Source organism: Xiphophorus hellerii, chromosome 3 (assembly GCF_003331165.1).
Source record: "Xiphophorus hellerii strain 12219 chromosome 3, Xiphophorus_hellerii-4.1, whole genome shotgun sequence".
Lineage (NCBI taxonomy): Eukaryota > Metazoa > Chordata > Actinopteri > Cyprinodontiformes > Poeciliidae > Xiphophorus > Xiphophorus hellerii.
The window spans coordinates 27,701,662-27,721,158 of NC_045674.1; the positions used below are offsets into that span (position 1 = coordinate 27,701,662).

General features: G+C 39.6%; 2 protein-coding genes across 15 annotated transcripts in view; both read left to right on the forward strand.

Annotated features, from left to right (window-relative positions):
* dop1a (DOP1 leucine zipper like protein A) overlaps positions 1 to 10,676 on the forward strand; it is a 33,613-nt gene extending 22,937 nt beyond the window's left edge. For 3 of the 5 annotated variants that reach the window (XM_032557571.1, XM_032557575.1, XM_032557574.1), the window contains 12 exons: positions 30 to 96; positions 1,165 to 1,324; positions 1,519 to 1,598; positions 2,050 to 2,159; positions 5,449 to 5,598; positions 6,847 to 6,908; positions 7,130 to 7,282; positions 7,904 to 8,040; positions 8,129 to 8,184; positions 8,290 to 8,454; positions 9,667 to 9,796; positions 10,072 to 10,676. In XM_032557571.1, coding sequence (XP_032413462.1) covers positions 30 to 96; positions 1,165 to 1,324; positions 1,519 to 1,598; positions 2,050 to 2,159; positions 5,449 to 5,598; positions 6,847 to 6,908; positions 7,130 to 7,282; positions 7,904 to 8,040; positions 8,129 to 8,184; positions 8,290 to 8,454; positions 9,667 to 9,796; positions 10,072 to 10,380 — 1,579 coding nt within the window. In that variant the 3' untranslated portion in view covers positions 10,381 to 10,676. The remainder of the gene's footprint in view (positions 1 to 29; positions 97 to 1,164; positions 1,325 to 1,518; positions 1,599 to 2,049; positions 2,160 to 5,448; positions 5,599 to 6,846; positions 6,909 to 7,129; positions 7,283 to 7,903; positions 8,041 to 8,128; positions 8,185 to 8,289; positions 8,455 to 9,666; positions 9,797 to 10,071) is intronic. The other 2 variants (XM_032557576.1, XM_032557573.1) reach the window with 2 other exon arrangements.
* A 1,550-nt stretch (positions 10,677 to 12,226) lies between these two features.
* snap91a (synaptosome associated protein 91a) overlaps positions 12,227 to 19,497 on the forward strand; it is a 43,094-nt gene continuing 35,823 nt past the window's right edge. For 5 of the 10 annotated variants that reach the window (XM_032557577.1, XM_032557581.1, XM_032557586.1 and 2 more), the window contains exon 1: positions 12,230 to 13,134. In XM_032557577.1, the coding sequence (XP_032413468.1) occupies positions 13,005 to 13,134 (130 nt within the window). In that variant the 5' untranslated portion in view covers positions 12,230 to 13,004. Of the gene's footprint in view, positions 13,135 to 19,497 lie in introns of all 10 variants that reach the window. The other 5 variants (XM_032557584.1, XM_032557585.1, XM_032557578.1 and 2 more) reach the window with 4 other exon arrangements.

Here is a 19,497-nt window from a genome sequence, read left to right on the forward strand (position 1 = left end):
TTTTTTTTTGTTTGTTTTCTTTTCACCAGAGTTCTGAATGAGTTTATCTTGAAGAATCCCAACCTGGAGAGTAAGAAAGACCAGCGAGAGCTGCAGGTAATTGTAGTTTTCCCCTCTTATGAGTGAAAGTAGAAGCAGAAGCTGTGCTAAATTGTTGTAAACTAAAGGCCTTAAACATTAGGTTGCTACAAATTTACTTAAATTGTCCTGAAGAAGAGAGAATATTTTTACTAATAAACATCTGAAAAGTGTGGCAAACATTTGTATTCACCCCTATACAGACCCAATCTATAAACTAGAATATCATTGAAAAGCTCATTTATTTAGGAACTTTGTCACAAAGTGAAACACATTATGTACATTAGTTATGTACAGATGGGTGTTTGAAAGCCTTTATTTCTGTTAGTTGTGATTATTTTCCACTTTTAGCTAATGAAATCATATTTAAAATTGGAAACCAATAAGAAAACGATTTTTAAGAATTTAAACATGGGCTTAATTAAAAGCATATTTAATACCTGCTTAAAGGTTGTTATTTTCAAAAGGTACTTTTAATCTGACAAACGACACTCTTCTGGACATTTATTCTAATTTACTGAATCTGACTGTAAGTCGGTATTTTGTCGAACCGCCTTTCATTACAATTACAAACGAATACCATAATAGCCAACAGCTACAGAGCAACTATGAATATAATTTTTCAAATCTTGCCACAGATTATCTGCTAGATTGAATTTCTGAACTTTGATTATTCTGCACCATAAAATTCCAGTTTAATATATTAAAGTCTTTGTTGGTATGGTGTGACAAAGTTGACCAGTTAATAATTTCATAATGCTCTCTCTAAAACAAATGTGTATCTAGAGGCTGCAGGAAGAGTTCTGGTTCTCTGTGTTTATCCTAGCTTAGGGATTTGTTGAAGTATTTACTTTTAGGTTGGAAAGACTTGGTTATAAAAAAGTAAAGAAACAAGCATATTGCAGTCCCATGAATTACTGAACAGATTCATCTGTTACAGTGCCAGAAAATATCGAAACAAAACTTTAATCCCGTATCGCCCACTGCAAGTTCTAATGCAAAGTACAGCAAAGTACGATTGTTGTAATTATCAGACCAGGGATCATGGTGAGAAGGTTTTCTAAAGAAAATCTGTTGTGTGTTCAGGATGTGACTCACAAGGTGGTGGAGGCCATCGGCACCATCGCCGGCTCCTCTTTGGAACAAACCACGTGGCTAAGGAGGAACCTGGAGGTGAAGGCATCGCCTCAGATTGTTGTGGACGGAACCAACCTGGAGGCAGACGTAGAAGGTGCTCCGTTACCAAGTCACGTATCTCCATTGAGCTAAGCCGTCCCTGCATTACTTTTAGTCTTTGCTGTAATTCAATTGAATCTGAAAACTGGACGACGAATGTAGCCGCGAACTAAACTTTCAGAGTGCTTTGGATTGCTTCAGCACGGCTGTTTGTGTCATCAGCATTGTGAGCCGCTGCTAACGTTTGCCGTATGTGTTTTGTAGACTTAATGCTCACAGTGATGGAGGCCTCCAGCTTCACTCCATCTGTGTACAGTGTTCACGCCCTCACGCTGCTGGCCGAGGTAAACACAAGCGTCCGTGACCCGACTGATCCACAGCGAGTCAGTGGTTTTCGGATCCTGTTATTATCCACACTAGCAGTATGCTAACACACAACATATGAGGGCCTTAAGTTAGATTTTCACTCCGCTCCTCCAGACGTCAGCAGTGAACCAATAAATCAATGCTTCGGGTCGGTTCTGGCTCTGGAGGATGTGGACAGTTTGACTCATTGACGACCTTTCTTTTGCATCCTGGCTGTTTTTAGCTCAGTGTGGGTTTAATTATGAACATGTTGCCTGTGCTTCACTGATATAGGAGCTGTACATTTATGAGTTTAAGCAAGGCTCTACATCAAAAACACGCTGCTCTGCCGTTTGAGATTCTTCCTCTGTGCCTCATATATCACCTGTCAGCCACTTTAGCTCTGTAACATCATTCACTTCTGGTTTGATATATTGACCTCTCTGTTAGGTGCTGGCTCATCTATTGGACATGGTGTTCTACAGTGACGAGAAGGAGAAAGTCATCCCGCTGCTGGTTAACATTATGCACTACGTAGTTCCCTACCTCCGCAACCACAGGTGTGGATCAGGTTTCCTGTCTTTATTTCGTTCAGATTTTTAAAAAATGGAAACATGGACTTAATTAAAAGCAAGGGGAAATCCATTGGTGGATTACTCCCTTGAATTAAAGCTGTACACAAAACTACAAACTGGACAGAAATTTTGTTAAAATTCAAGATTAGTAAAGACATTCATTTAACAATAATATATTGCATGAAAGTGTCAAATGTGAAAACTCAGATGGATCAATCAAAAAAAGTGATTAATTTCTTTTTTTGTAAAACTTTAACCTCCTAATAATATCAATTATTACTTGACTTTAATATTTGTATATTGCAGTGTTTTCATTGCTTTATAAGGAGCTGCTGCGATGTGAACGTAACTGAGAAAGATTTTACTCATTTAAAGCAGACAGAACGAATATAGAGTTGACATTCATAATGTATAGCAAATGTAATATATAGCGTTATATATTATAGTTTAGTATGATTAGTTCAGTTTACAGCAGTTTTTCCTCCACAATGTAGCTCCTTTACCTGACCTGAGATTTCCCTTAATGACCTTAATGTCTGCCCATAGCAGACAGGCTGAAGTTACTCCAAGTCAGTTTGGTCCCCAGTTAAATTAAGTTATGAAGATGATATGAAAATTGTATCCTGTGGCAGATGGATAAAGTAACCAAAATTGGAAACTTGCAAAATAGCGCAGGGCAAAATGACCTGCAACTGTAAAAATGTACCTTAGTGTCATTTCACCCTCTGCAGAAAATAATTTTCCTTTTTATGTAAAGCTTCTTACAGCTTCTGTTCTTTCTCTGACATCATTTTTAAACCGAACGGATTGCAAAAAAATACTAGAAAATTTCTGAAGAAATTTAGCCGGGGCCTGCCAAGGCGTGCCCGTCGGTTTGGGCCCGGCGTTGTCACGCTACAAATTAGCATCGATGCTAAAGAATGCTGCAACGTAATCAATAGCATGTGGAGAATCACAAGAACGTTAAGTAAGGTGGACGTGCACCATTCAGTATGATTTAAAATTTTGTCAAGGCTTTTATTTTGGAAGTTTTGTTAAACTTCATTTCAAAGGGCCAAACTAATCCCATGTGTAATAGTCGTTGGGTTAAAATAGTTATATAATGCTCAAAACACAAGTAGTTGATGTAAAAATATTAAAGGCTTTTATTTTGAAATGTTTGTTAAGCTTCATTTCAAAGCGCCAAACTAATCCTATGTTTATCAGTGCTTTGGATGAAAAAGTCAAATAAAGCCAAAAAGAGCAATTACATGATGTAAAAATATTCAAGGCTTTTATTTTGGAATTTTTGTTAAACTTCATTTCAAAGGGCCAACCTAATCCCATGAATAACAGTCATTGGATAAAATCAGTTATATAATGCTCAAAACACAAGTAGTTGATGTAAAAATATTAAAGGCTTTTATTTTGGAATTTTTGTTAAACTTCATTTCAAAGGGCCAAACTAATCCCATGTGTAATAGTCATTGGGTTAAATCAGTTATATAATGCTGAAAACGCAAGTAGTTGATGTAAAAATATTAAAGGCTTTTATTTTGAAATTTTTAGTTAAGCTTCATTTCAAAGGTCCAAACTAATCCCATGTATAACAGTCATTGGGTTAAATCAGTTATATAATGCTCAACAGAGCAATTACCTGATGTAAAAATATTCAAGGCTTTTATTTTGAAATTATTATTATGCTCCATTTTAAAGTTCCGAACTAATCCCATGTGTAACAGTGCTTTGGATGAAAAAGTCAAATAAAGCCAAAAAGAATAATTACATGATGTAAAAATATTCAAGGCTTTTATTTTGAAATTTTTGTTAAGCTTCATTTCAAAGGGCCAACCTATTCCCATGAATAACAGTCATTGGATAAAATCAATTATATAATGCTCAAAACAGCAATAATCTCATGTAAAAATTCTCAAGGCTTTTATTTTGAAATTTTCATTATGCTTAATTTTAAAGTTCCAAACTAATACCATGTGTAACAGTTACTGAGTTAAATCAGTTATATACAGCCCATAGCAGTCCTCCTCTGTTTCAACTGAGTGTTCCACTATAGTTAGAACTACAGTGATGCGTATTTGTAGTCCTAATCATCAGCCAATAGCCTCTTGAGTTCCGTTGCTATGGTAAATAATTTTCTCACCAAAGTGTGAACTGTTAGTGAGAGAGGCTGGGGCAGAGAATACTCTATTTGAGCCAACAAGTTTTACTGAAAAAAAGCATTGGGAACAAATCCTTTCCGTTCGGGAACCGTAATACATATTCGAAAAGCGTTTGAAGCGTTTGAGAGGGCAATGTGTCTTCTGCGATAGTCCCGAGATTCATATCTCTACCTCACTCAGAGCATTTACAGCGATGAGAGAAAGAAATGTTGTGCCCAGATCTGAAATTCTAGTCAAATACATGGGAGACAGCCTGAGATAGCCTGAGAAAATCCTGTCGCATGACTTTGCTCTGAAGCACCGTGACAGAAAACCGTACGGTCTAGATAAATTTCGAAAACATTTTACCGGAGCAGACATGCGTATCAATGTCAGGACCGATTTTGATACCAATCGTGCGATATTTGTGGGCGTGATGGCGATTTCAAAATTATTTTGGGGTGAAAAATTGTCTTCATTTCTCACTCTAGCAGAGGGGCACTCAGGAAGATTCACACTCTAATTTTAGGAAAAATGAGAAACTTTGGGTCGCTTAGAGACAAATTGTGGACAAACCGTAACTGGTATCGACGAGCCGTCTTCACTTTCGAAGAGATCACAGACGTATCTACAAAATGAAATTTGAATGGCATTTCTACGTGAATTTGTGACAACACAGAAAATCCTCAAAAATAGGGTATTTCTAGGATTTTTCCCATTGACTTATAATGGGGTTTTTTTCGTAGTTTTTTGCGAATTATGTCGCCACGTTAACCCCGAATCCCACCAAAAGTAATAGCTCCAATGGCGTGAATTTTCTGCACGTTTTGATACCTCATTTGTAGGTGTGCACGCAGCGGTATGAGCCGCATTAACGGTTACGGAAGAAAAATAAATAATACTTAAAGAGACGCTTTCTGCCGACAATAGTAATAGGTTCCTGCCATTGCTTTGCATGGCAGGCCCCAATTAATTTTTTTGTGAACATCTCCCTTTTACTCTTGTTCCTTCTGTAACAACTTTCACACTGAAGATTGTTTTTGTACATGCAACCTGTTAGCACTTCTCTTTCTTGAGAGGAAATGCCTGTAGCTGAAAAGCTGTGTTTTTTTGTTTTTTTTTTATGTTTCGTCCGGCAGTGCTCACAACGCCCCCAGCTACCGAGCCTGCATCCAGCTGCTGAGCAGCCTGAGCGGCTACCAGTACACCCGCCGTGCCTGGAAAAAAGAGGCCTTCGACCTCTTCATGGACCACACCTTCTTCCAGATGGATGCTTCGTGTGTCAGCCAGTGAGCACAGAACCTATTAAATGACATTCCTAAAACACAAATTTAATTAGGAGGAAGAAGATGTTTATGTAGAGTAAAAACTTCACAGCACACCTTGCACAGCACACCTTGCTATAAGTTTAAGACTTTTTCTAAAATTACAGCCTTAAATGTCTTCACTTCATTTAAAAAATGCAAACTGGCCTTAAATACATGAAATTTTGTGGCGGTAGGAATACTTCATGTTGTATATTTTAATAGATGTAGTTTATTTTTCTTTTTATTGTTGGAGTTTGAGTAGTGCGCAGACATCTTTATTGTGTTCTGTTACTCGAAGACTACCGCTAATTAGGAGCTTTTGTTTCTTTTTCTGTTGCCAACTCATATGTCGGGTATATTTTGTGCAAAAATACAAAAAAGAACATAAAACTTTCAAGCTTGACACTACATAACGGTTAGGCTGTAAAAAATAATTTACAGTGTGAGGTCCACATGGCCATTGAAAAGAGCCACAAACAGACCCCAGAAATGTCTTTGTTTTTGCTATGCTTGATTGCGAAGCAGCAGGATCCCCCAACGAATCCATACATCCATCCATTTTCTAACACCCTTGACCCTCGTGGGGTCGGGAGGCGTGCTAGTGCCGATCTCCAGTGAACGTTTCGGGTGAGAGGCAGGGTACACCCTGGACACGTTGCCAGTCCGTCGCAGGGATCCCCCAATCATCCCCTGTATTTATGGGGGGTTTTCCATCACAGATTTAATTCAAGGTGGCATTAAGAAAAGGTCTTAAATAGTCTTAATTTTGACTTGCTGAAACATGCAAACATCCTGCACAGAAAGAAGCAAGACCTGTCATCTATGTTTGCCATGTAGTACATAAAAATACGTGCATTTTCTGGTTCTAAAATGTTTTTGAGGAGCATTAGAGATTTATTTCCAAATCAAAGTTTAAATATAAAAAGGGGTGATCTCGAGTGTTTCCACACAGTCAGGAGCATGAATTGTCCTTTAGGTCTTCAACCGCTAAACAGAACCACTAAACTACTCTACCGTATTATACCCCCACCATCAAACTTAAGACTTGATCTTGTCATTGCATTGCTGGGGGTTTTTTTCAGCTAAATTTGTTGACCATTATTTCAATAATCACTTATTAATTGTTTCATCCCTAATTTTGGTGAAGGATATTCAAAAACCTTTGTTTGTGAATGCACCTGGATGTTGTTCACAGGGTTTTACTTTAACATAATTTCCCTGATTTTCTAGCTGGAGAGCCATCATTGACCACCTGATGACTCATGACAAGACCACATTTAGAGACCTGATGAGTAAGTGTCACATTTACTATTTATAAATTTGTTTCTGTCATATCTGGTCACAGAGAGTTGGCTGTGAATCAAGTCGAATAATTGAACATGCAAGAAAGAAAACCTTTTTAGTTTTTTCAGTTTTATTCACACTTAAGTCTGAGATCCTCTGATCCGAAAACTAAACCACTGTTGATCTAGAAGTTGGAAATTGTAGTAAAAACGTTTGCCTGTGCTTTCAGCCCGGGTGGCGGTGGCTCAGAGCAGCTCCTTGAGTTTGTTCACCAACAGAGACGCTGAGCTGGAGCAGAGGGCCATGCTGCTCAAACGCCTGGCCTTCACCATCTACAGCAGCGAGGTGGACCAGTACCAGAAGTACCTGCCGGACATCCAAGGTGAACACAAGCAAACCTCTTACTAGAACTGAGCGCGAGGCCGTGTTTCTGTTGACCATATTGTTGCGCAAAATGGAATTACGAAAATAAATTTGCTTAGAGGCAATTTTGAAAAAGCTCACGTTCTTTTGATGAAAGGATTTTGAGCTAAGATGAGGTGGTTTTTCAGCCAAATTAGTTTTTCACAAAACTGCAATGAAAATACTTCTTTCATGTCAGTCACATGATCAGCAGTCAGATGTTACTACTGGCGAAAACAACAAAGACAACAGGTAGTAGTAGGAGGAACAGGGTTTGTTTTTGGGGTGTTTTCGGACGGTTTGTGAGGCTCTCACAGCTTCACAAAGTTCAGCAAAAGTTTTGATTCTGTAAAGTCGGTGTCTACAATTTCCCAAACACGCTGCTTAAATACGTAGCTGATCCCCAGTATAAGGAGCTTGGAAGGGTCTAAATTTGTCAAATGTGTTGATTTTTATCGACTTATCACGTGAACAAGCTTATTGACATGTGATTTTAATTGCATTTCTTATTTAACGGAAACCCAGCAATTGCGAAATTGTCTTTTTGACTTTCGCATTATCGTACACTACTGATGGATCAAATTGTCTGTGTGTGTTTTAGAGCGTCTGGTGGAGAGCCTGCGTCTGCCTCAGGTACCCATCCTCCACGCTCAGGTGTTCCTGTTCTTCAGAGTGCTGCTGCTGCGCATGTCGCCTCAACACCTCACGTCACTCTGGCCCACCATGATCACTGAGCTGGTGAGCTCACGAACCGTTCTCTGCTGCTCCACTTCACCCTTTGCTTCTTTTACACAAATCAGACTTTGGCATGCATGTGTCTTTACAGGTCCAAGTGTTTCTGCTGATGGAGCAGGAGCTAACCGCTGATGAGGACATATCAAGGTATACTTGCACAGTGGAGAGCAGAACTTCTTAAACAATGAAACGTTTAAAAATTAGCGCTTAGCAGATGCTTAGTAGCTACAAACCAACTCGCTTCGTTCCTAGGACGTCAGGACCGTCGGTTGCCGGGTTGGAGACCACCTACTCTGGAGGGAACGGCTTCTCCACGTCCTACAACAGCCAGCGCTGGCTCAACCTCTACCTCTCTGCTTGCAAGTTCCTGGATCTTGCCTTGGCGTTGCCTCCTGAGAGTCTCCCTCAGTTCCAGATGTCAGTGCAGATAAAACCCGCGGTGCTGTAGACTTCGCATGTGATAGGAATTGAGACAATACACCTTAATCAACTAGATTATCAATTAAATGTTATGATCAATTCAAAAATGAAACATTCATCACACAGAGAGGAAATTAAAGTATTTGTTTTATAGTTTTAATTGTCAATTTTAAGGGTGTTTTCATGCCTGACAGTCTGGTAGATTCGGTTGGACTGGGGACCAAAGTTGCAACATTTTTAAAATTCTCAGCTGCTGCGGTTCGCTTTCACACTGCTCTGTGAACCAAACCCTTTGAACCGCCTGTTCCCCCTATCGCCAGAGGTGGCGCTGCACCTAGAACCACTGAAGGAAGCGACCTCTGAAAAAAGGTTTTGTTTACAAACTGTTACCAAAAATATAGTGTTATTGGATTTTAGCGATTAAATGCGACACCACTGCATTTTTGTTTACACGTCTTAAAAAAGCGAGTTGCACTCTGTGTCTTCTTCAGATGTTTTCGTATTGTTGTCTTGGTGCAGCGCCACCACAGGCGAGGGGGTGAACAAGTTTCTCAAAAGTTTAGGTCGGTTTTACACAGTGCGGTGTGAAAGTGAACTGAAAATGCAATAAATGTTGCATTTTTGGTCTCCAATCAAACTGAGTCTACGAGACTATAAAGGTGAAAACACCCTGAAGTTTAGTCATCAAATATGTAAAAAAAAGGAACATTTGAAGTAGATTTTTAACTAAATATATTTTGATAAAAATTATTTAAATAAATTAAGATTTTGATGACATTCGTATATATTGAGATGCGCCTGTATATGTTAAACAATGTGTCCAGGCATCATTGAATTCATGCATCTAAATTGAAGACCTTAAATTCATTTAAAACAAGGAGGTTGGCCTTTAAATACATTATTCACAAGTTTTGGCAAGACTATTTAATTTTATGCACTCTATGTATTTTTTTTTTCTCGCAGGGTTTTTGAGGCTACCAGGAACTCACTCCTAGCATACCCGTGCTAACTAGCTAGATAGCTTTTTTTGTGCCTATGAGGGAGAAATACAAGTTGGATGGACAAAGTTTATATATTTTTGTGACAGTATGGGTCCGAAATTCCATTTAAATGGTCTTTAAGTCTGTAAAACCTGCAGAAACCGTGGCTAAAGTTAGAACTGTGGTCCTGTTGGATCCTCCTCTGAAGTTGTGCACCACTTCATTGCAGGTACCGCTGGGCCTTCATCCCAGAGGCTTCAGACGATTCAGGGTTGGAAGTGAGACGCCAGGGGACGCATCAGAGGGAGTTCAAGCCCTACGTGGTCCGTCTGGTGAAGCTGCTGAGAAAACGAGCCAAGGTGTCTCCTCCTCCTTGATTTAAAAAAAAAAAAACTTTAAATAACCGGAGGTGGGGGGAGGGGGTGGAGGATTGTATTTGAAACGTAATCAATTACAAATGTATTGATGGAGCCTGACTTGATGTCGTGTTTTGATTGTTGATTCTATGTTGCATTGTGTTTCTGTGTTTGATATGATGTAAAGCACTTTGAAATGCCTTGCTGCTGAAATGTGCTATACAAATAAAATGTGATTGATTGATTAAAAATGTAAATTGTTATTCTGCGTACTATAGAAAAACCCAGAGGAGGACTGTTCCACTAAAACCCTGCCGTGGGAGCCGGGCCACCTGATGCTGACCCTCTACGTCATCCGCAGCATGGAGCAGCTGCTGCCCTTCTTCAACCTGCTCAGTCAGGTCTTCAACAGCAGGGCGAGCTGCCGATCGGGGCCCGTCTACACCCACAATCCCGTGGATTCCTCCTTCCCCGCCAGCAAGGAGGGCCACAAGCTGGAGAGCCAGAAGGTGTTCTGGAGCCGAGCCCGACAGAACATCGAGGAGATGGTGGAAAAAGACTTTCTAGAGGGTCTTATCAAGACATGAGAGACCCTCCCAGCGAGGGAGGAACTGGGCATTAACACATTACTGAACACTAGTGAACAAACTTCAACCTGTACATTCATGATTGATAACAATATGGGGATATGGGCAAGGGGGGAGTATGTACAGTTTTTCTATTTATGATTCTTGAGCTACTGTATTTAATTTTAATTATGTGTATATACGGAGCAGCTTTTGACGAGTTTTAACATTTCATGAGTCGTTTAGAAGACGCTCAAAATGCTCTGTCATTCCATGTAAGGTGATTTAATAAAAAAAAAGCTTTCTAATGACAGCCAGATAAACGACTCGCTCTCTTTAAACCTTTTTAAAGCTCGTCCGGAGAAAAGTTTTGAAGGAATTCATATATGAGAATATGGATTTGCTAAGATAAAAAACAATACTATAGATATGTGATGTTTGGGGTACAGCTGATCTTCAGCATGTGAATTTCAGCAGTGTCTGAACTGTCTACGTTTAATATGTTCTCAATCAAGTTTATTTGTATAGAACAAGGCAGTTCAAAGTGGTTTACATCATAAAAACAAAAATACAAAGTCATAAAACACTTAACAATCGAAACATTACATTTTGTCAAGTGCTGCCATTGCACACTTTAAAACATCAAACTTGAATTTAAAATGAAAAGGGAGCTTTCATATTTTAAAAGACAATTGTGTGTATATTTTGCGAGTCTGAAAGAGAGCCACATGGTGCTTTGACATTAAAAAAGTGGGTTCATTACTTGTTTTTTCAGTTGATGTTTATTCTGCAAGGGGCTGTCTAGTCTACCCTTAATGAGTGTGGTGGTCATTAAGGGTGTGTTACTCATTCCCCTTAAACTTTTCCACATTTTTTCACATTACAACCACAAAATTTTGTATACATTCAACAGTTTACAAACTTCTATACAACAGGCCCGACACAGTAATATACAGTACATATGCGTCTAAAAAAAAAGTAATATATTGTATAAAGGTGCAAAATTTCTTCCCTTTCATTTTATAGACATTCAGTAAAACACTTCAAGCTTTTATCTTTTTGCCGTTTTAATCACTATAGACCAATGAAAAATGAGTGTTTAGAGTAAGAATGTGAGGCTACTGAAAAGTATTTACATTTCTGTGCACTCAGTACGAGGTTGGGCCTCCTCTTGCATGAGTTACTGCATTAATGCGCCGTGGCATAGAGGCTATCAGCACTGCATAGGTGTAATGGAAACTCAGATCGCTTTGCCAGATGCCTTCAGGTCATCTGCCTTTTTGGGTATGGGTACTTTCATCTTCCTCTTAACAACCCATGGACTTCCTATGGGGTTAAAGGTCAGGGGAGTCTGCTGGCCAATAAGGAACATGAACACCAGGGTCACTTAACTAGCTTTTGGTAGCTCTAGATTCTATTTCTTTGCGTGTATAGGAAAACTGAGCTGACATTACATATATACAGTATATATACAGTATATATAATACAAATTTTAAATCTTTTCCTTCCACAACACAGGGTGTTTGTCATTTTCTTAAAAATCCAATCTTTCCTGAAGTTTGTGATTATAACATAATAAAATGCAGGAATCAGCTCTATGGCGTTACTCCCTATCTAACGGGAGAAATCAGCACCATGGACAGAGACTAAACCCGCCTCTGTTCTTCACCTCCTGCTCTGCTCGTCATTCATCTCTTTGTTTTACACAAATGGAGAACCGACAGGACCAGAGAACATGGTGAAGTCTTGCTGCATGCAGCTTCGAGCTCCATATGACCTTCACGGAAAGCATCACGCTCGGCCGTTTAGACGACCCTCCCCCTCCTCCCTTCTGTCCCCCCTCTCGTGTTTTTACGCCTTCTCCAGGTCTCGCGATAACAGAGGAAGCAGCGCGGCTGGCAACGCAGCGTCACTCGACTCGGAGTAGGGTGGGGGAGCGGATGACTTATTAAATAAATTACTTTTAAAAAAATAATAATAAGAGCATGTGAATTCACCGAAAAATAATCGCGATCCAAACCAGCCGGACTGTGGCGCATGACTTCGGTATCACAGGCCGCAACGGAGCTGCGTTGGATGGTGAGGGGGATGATGATGATGATGGTGGTGATGATGCTTCCCTGTGTGCCCCGCTGATACACAGGGACGGTAGGACCGCGGCTGCTGCTGCTGGTGAGGATTATCCAGGAGGAGGAAGGAAGACAGGGAGGAGGGGGAGGCAGCGTCCAGCATCATCCGGTAGGCTGCATTCACAGAAACACCGATCTGAAATAAAATAATAATAAACCGCCCCCCTACTGGGTTTGGATTGGATTTTTTTTCTTTCTTTTTTTTTTTTTTTTTTTTTGTTACCGAATGCTGGATACCGGCCTTCGGGGAAGGAGACGCGTGAATACCCAACAGGACGGACTTCCAGTTGTTATGCAATCAGAAAGTGTCCCTGCGGCTCCTCTCTAGCGCCGGATCTGTGCGGCCGTTTTCGAGGGCAGCTAGGATTATTGGGGCTGCCCGCTCTTTTTGGTGCGTGTGTGAGAGCGTGGGTGTGTGAGTGGGTGAGTCCGGGCGTGAGCGGGTGTGTGTGTGAGTGTGGGTTGGACCATATTGGACGCTGATCGTGGAGATTGGACTCAGCGGATATTGAGAAGATGTCGGGGCAGACGCTGACAGACCGCATCGCCGCGGCTCAGTACACCCTGACGGGCTCCGAGGTCTCCAGGGCCGTGTGTAAGGCCACCACACATGAGCAGACAGCCCCAAAGAAAAAACACCTGGAATGTAAGTACCTACCTACCTACCTACCTACCTATCTTACCCCTCTGTCCATCATTAACCTATATCTTTGCCATAGTATAGGGAATATTTCATTCAAAAGTACAGGGTCACTAATTCACACTGGCTTGTTCTGCTACACTGACTTCCATTCATTCAATGTAGCCTAGCCCCCAAGTTTCACTGTGTTCACTCAATTTCTAGTGCTAACCACCAACCTGTAATACAATACTAAATTAGTCTGGGATTTGGTCCCCATACCATCTATGGGCCTTAGATGGGACTGTTCCAAGTGAGGTTCTAATGAGACTACAAAAACCAGAAACACTTACACACACACATGCTACACACCAGTGCAGACAAATTGGCTATTTGCAGTGACATCATTTGTCACTTTAGTGTAGCACTGAGAACACATAAAAGTTAGCATCTGATTTGTGAACTGCATAACACTGACATATTAATATATGTTAACTTATACATACAACACCATGAAGTGCCTTGCAAAACTGGTGTGGCATCTTTATCTTTTTGAAATTTTGTCAAATAACATTCACAAGCGTGAATGTATCTCATTAGAATTTTATGCAGCAGATCAATACAAAACAGTGTATAGCTGTGGAAGAAAAATGGAGTGGAAGGCAAATGACTCATGGATTTCAAATGTTTTGCATGTATAAACTCTGTATCACCCAATGCAGGAGTGTTTAAAGTTGGTCCTTAAGTGCCGCCATCCTGCATGTTTTAGGTAGTTCAACACAACTGAATCAAGTGAAGGGTGATTAGAAGGCCTCTGCAGAACACTGACATGCTGAGTACATAGCTGCTACCAGGGTGTTGAACTAAAACATGCAGCATAGCAGTCCTTGAGGACTGGCTTTGGACACCCCCGACTTAAGTAGAATTCACTCATGTGAAATTTACTCTCAGTGCAAATCCAGCTGTCAGGTAAGACTCTCAAATGATTGTTAGAGAACATTACACACAGCAATCAAGTCAGGCATAAAGCTGAAAAACATGGCGCAACACTAAACTTACCCAGACATGCCATGGGAAAGAAAATAGTTAATCAAAGAAAGCGAAATCAGGCCATTGGTAATCATGGAGGGAAGGATTTGGCATTTATGGATTGATGATGGGAAGAAATACTTTTTTGAAATAAAGCCAGAAGTCCTGTTCAAAGCAGACCACAAATCATGTAGAGGCTCTAGAAACAAAAGGTCAAAAAGATAAAAATTGAACCTTTTGATCCACCTGAAAAACATTTTAGCAGATAAGTAACACTGGACATCATGTCATGGGACATGCTTTCTCCAGTAGTGACAGAGGAGCTGAAACTGATGGAAGTAAATAGAAGACATTGCTGGAAGAACGACTGTTAGAAGGTTTGAGAATAGGGTGGAGGTTTTTGTTCCAGCAGGATAATTACCCAAAGATACAGTTAAAACTGCAATGGAGGGATTTAATGAAAGCAGAGCTGATATTCTCAGATTTCGAAAGTAACGTAAAACACTTGCATCTGTAATTGATGGTTCTACAAATCAGACTTTTCTGGTTTTCTGGGTGTCGTACCTTGGCATGACACTGTAACTCAGGATTATATACAACTTAAGATTTTAAACAAAAATGAGACAGAAAAGTTTAATGAAGCTTTCAAAGTTCAAATTGCTTAATATTAAAACATTGAGCGTAAATGCACAAAAAGCACTTCATAAATTAGTACATAACAGACAAGGAGTATAGATACCACAATGTTTGGAATAAGGAAAAAAAAAAAGAAGTTTGAGGAAATGTCTCTAAGTTGGAGTTGGGGAAACTCAAACAAACTGAGTTTGTGTTAGCACAGGGAATCAGTCCATACAGAATATAAATGTAAACAATGAAACCTGGTGATTTAGCTAATAGTTAAGTGCAAACTGGTCTATTTGCAGAAGTTTGTTTCAGCATTTTGTGACAGGTGAAGAAATGTGGTCATGCCCTCATGGAGGATAGTACTCGCTTTTCTTTAACTTTGCTGCTGACATTGAAGTTTTTCAGATTATTGTTGGACAAAATTTATTTAAGAGGCAGAAATAAGTATGCTCACCTTTGTTTTTTTAAATTACATTAAAAAAATCCTCGTGAAGCTGCAACTAATAATCTGCAACAATCATTTTGTTTGTATCACTAGCTCATCTCTACATCATAAGAGAAAACTCCACTATCTTAATTGACATACCTTACTTTATCTGTTTACTGTAAGTGCTGCACAATGAGACATAGAAAAATGTGTACATAACCAAAAATTGGTGTGTATTCACATGCATGAATATAATCATCTGCAACATAGATCCAATTGATTCAACAATGCTAATTTCAAATCAACCGGGAACATGAACTTTTATCAGCTTTTTTCCACCCTTTGTTTTTAATCAATGTTTGTTTTGTTTTGGCAGATTTTGTGGTGATTTAGTTGTTATTAACACGGTTTAGAAAGGAAGTGAGCTGGCAGGTGGACAGATAATCAGAGGTATGATGAATGTTGGGCGCTTCCACTACCAAATACACTCACTGAAAAGTGACAGACATCGTACTGCAGTGAGTTTGGAGTAAAGTTAAAAAAATCCTCACAGCGATGGAAGACAATATAAGATCAGTTTTAGTCTTTTAAATACGTCAGGTAAAAGCATGGCCACCCTCTGGCTAGCTCTTAGCCTTCAACAATGTATTTACTTTTCTTCAGATTCACTCTAATAAAATCTTCTTACTACTACAACTGATGACAGTGGAATTATCTTTTTTTCAAGCTTGCCCTTAAAATGCCTAAAATGCCACAGACCAACTAAAGACATAGTTAAACTCTTTAGAAGTGTTGCTCTGCAAAGAGCTTCCAGCAGTCAATATTTAATCTACAGTAAATTATACTGCTGGCATCTTTACTTTGATGAAATGGAGATTGCTTTTTCAGCCAACAGCAAAGGACAAGATACTGACTGATCATAACTTCACAACAGAACCCACTTTCAAATAAATCTCATTTGTCCTTTAACAACGAGTTATAGACATTGGTATCTTTTCCCACTATTGGTTTGGCACAAACCTTAAGTGGTCAATTAATGTTACATAAGCACAGAAGACGACGAGTGTGTTTCTGACCTCTCTCTCATCTCTCAACAAGTTGATAAAATTTTTAAACAGTAAGAACTTGAGAAGATCGGTTCTTCTGGATTAAAGATACCACAGTCTACGGCCACATGTGTGCCTGTTTGGTATAAGCAACATTAAGGACATGCTTCTATTTTAAAACTTTCGAAAGACCAAATGTAGGTAATTCAATCAAAAGTCTTCAGAAAGTTAGACGTACTAAAGCACAATTACATTTCTCATTGTAAAAAGCATAATACACTGATCTTATTAGTCAATTTTACCATAACAATATAAGCTAACATGTCTCTCTGACATCTTATAAGGTTTATACAATCTTGCTGCAGTCCTTATTAACCGCTTTGTTTTTACACTATGACCAAAGTCCTTGAATGCTATTTTTTTTTTCATCTATACTTGAAATATTTCTGCAATTCTATAATTTAATAGTAGCAGGTCTCCTGGGGGTTTACAAAGACTTTAAAGACACCTTTTGATCTTAAAGAAGCTGTGGTTAAAAACCAGACGCTTTCCCTAAACTGGGAAAAGATTGGGACGGATTGCTGAGCATACTGGGATGTACGTTCGCAACTTCACTTGGCTTGCATCCTGAGACCCAGGCTGGAAGCACTGAGTGCCCTGTTTGAGGAAGGGGCCTGAATTGGCTGCTGCCAAGAAGAAGATGCAGCTGTGAGTCAAGGGTCTGAATTGGTGGATGATTTTCAAGCCATTCAGATCAAAGACTGCAATCTAACTGCATCCAGATTTTGCTTAATATCCAGTAGTATTAGCTCACCTTTGTAAGTAGCTTGTCTTGTTTAGGAAGCATATTTTTCTCCAAATGGGTTTGGTGCTGGTGTATAATTGTCTGAACTGCTGGATGGGATACAAATCAGCAAAAGAGGAATGTTGCACCAACCACATTCAGTGTTAATTCTATGGTACAGTGCTGTGTGAGATGCAAGTCAGACGGTACTGTTAGACATTTTGGAGCGATTGCATAATATCTGTACAGAGAAATATGAGTTTAAGGTGCTCTTCTTGTATTGGTTATCTGTTTTTGCACAACATTTGCCCTGACTCCTTGTAAAACATCTGTTTATGTAAGTCTCTCTCATGACAGACAGAAGTGTCTATGCAGCTTCATTTTTTAAATTTCCCTTTTCTTTAAACAGCAGCTACTAAATGAATGCTTTGATAAGCAGAACGTGTTTCTCTTGTGAGGACTACTGGAAGCATAGGTGAGAACCAAGCCTGCTGGGGCAGTTTTATCTGCAGACCAGAAGGAATCAGCAAAACAAGACTTGAATGTCGGCCAAATGAAAATGGCTCTGTTTCTAAAGACAAGCCCGGCCGCTCCTGCTGCTCCTAATGGCCTCCATCATTTCATCTGCCCATTGCGTTCCCAAACCTCTAAATCCTACTGCTGTTCCAACAGTCACGACTTCTTGGTAAGCGTGAAGGTCACGTTTTAGAAAATCAGTTTGAGAAAAAAGACTCTTTTTCGTGTAGTGCAAAGATCACGACGCAGATGAAGGGTTCGGATCCTTTGGTAATTATCACCTTATCTCCTGCTGCTCTGAATAGTGTAACTCCAATTAGCGGTTTTATTTCAGCAGAGATGCTGGAATGCCGTGCTCAGGGTGAAAGCAGCACGTGTTACCTGCTGGGTGTGTGTTGGTGAGTGGCGGGGTGGGAGAAGCAGGACGGCAAGCAATTAGGAACATAAACAGCATGCTGAGCCCCCTCTGGCAGACAGGGTGCTGTTACCGCTGCATGTGTCACAATCAATGTGTTACCAGATTTCAGAGCCAGAAGGCCTCAAGGATAATGATGAGGCTGGGAAGCTCTTAGGATGGTCTTTTGGACTAATCTGGTTTGCTGATTTTTTTTTCTACAGATTCAAGTTTGTTGAGGTTTCTTAGTTGTTGTTTTTTTGCTGAAGGAGATGCTGTTTGCTGTTTGGAAATGTTCATTGGCAAACGCTCAATCTTATAACTGGGAAGACTTTGTTTTGTTTTTTCTTATAATGACTGCCTTTTAAAAGGGAGACTTGTATTTTTTTTACTTCTATTTTATAATATATTACATGTCTATCTTCTTTAGAGCAGAGGTTCCAAAAGAAATTTGATAAGATCTTTTCAGTGCTAAGGTTTTTGAGCACCACCACTCTTAATATTTTCAAAATGGTAATACAATACACTGATTTTTGTATGTTCTTTTTTAAAAAGAAGAAAGAAAGAAAAATCTGAACTGCAGTTCGAAGGATGCAATTTGATTAGGCGTTTATGTTTAATTCGAGTTTTTAAAAGTTTTCAACCCTCATGAAGTCAAAATTCAAGTAAGAGATTTGGAGGTCTCTTCCCAATCCCAACTTTAACATTTTATATGAGGTGTGTTTAGGTGTGTGCAATAGACACACAAATCTAGAAGTCCAACTTCTAGATGGTACGCATGCTATAAATTCTTTCATATCTGCCACTGACAATGTTCTTTCATTGGCTGCAAACATAAAATGGGATTAAAATACAGTAGTATAGTAAAGTATTGTGTAGTATAGTAGAACATAGAATAGCATACCCTTGTACAGTATAGCATAGCATAGCGTAATACAGTATAACATAGCATAGTAAAACATAATATAGTGGGGTGCTGTGGTGGCACAGGGGTTAAGCAGAACCCACATATGGAGTCCTTAATCCTCTACGTGGCTGTCGCAGGTTTGATTTCCAGCCTGGTGACCTTCGCCGCATGTCTTCCCCCTTTTCTCATTATTCACTTTCATGTCAATTCACTATCAAATAAAGAAATAGCTTTTATCCTCTGGGCAGAAGTTGAGTTTTGTGTTTTAGTTAATCAGAGTTTAGTAATTGTATCTCTGGATGCCACTCTGACCCAGAAAGTTAACATCGACACCACATAATGACTCTGGTAAACTTCACCTTTGAAAGGATAGCATGCCAAACTTATCTAAACACAACTGCTCGGTCTGCAAACTGTTTAGCTTTTCATTGTGGTTTGTTCAATATCCCTGTCCTGTTGAATTGTGGATTGCCATCCAATTAGTGCTGGTGTTGTATAAGCCCAAACTGCTTCGATGTACCTCCAAATTAATTTCTTTCTAAAATGTCTGGAGTGAAATCATCAATAAAGTCCAGTATAAGGGTTCTGTTGGCAGGCGCACAGGACTGATTCTTCAGCCAAGGATGCTGTAGATCATCAGTTCTTGTTTTTTGCTTTGACACT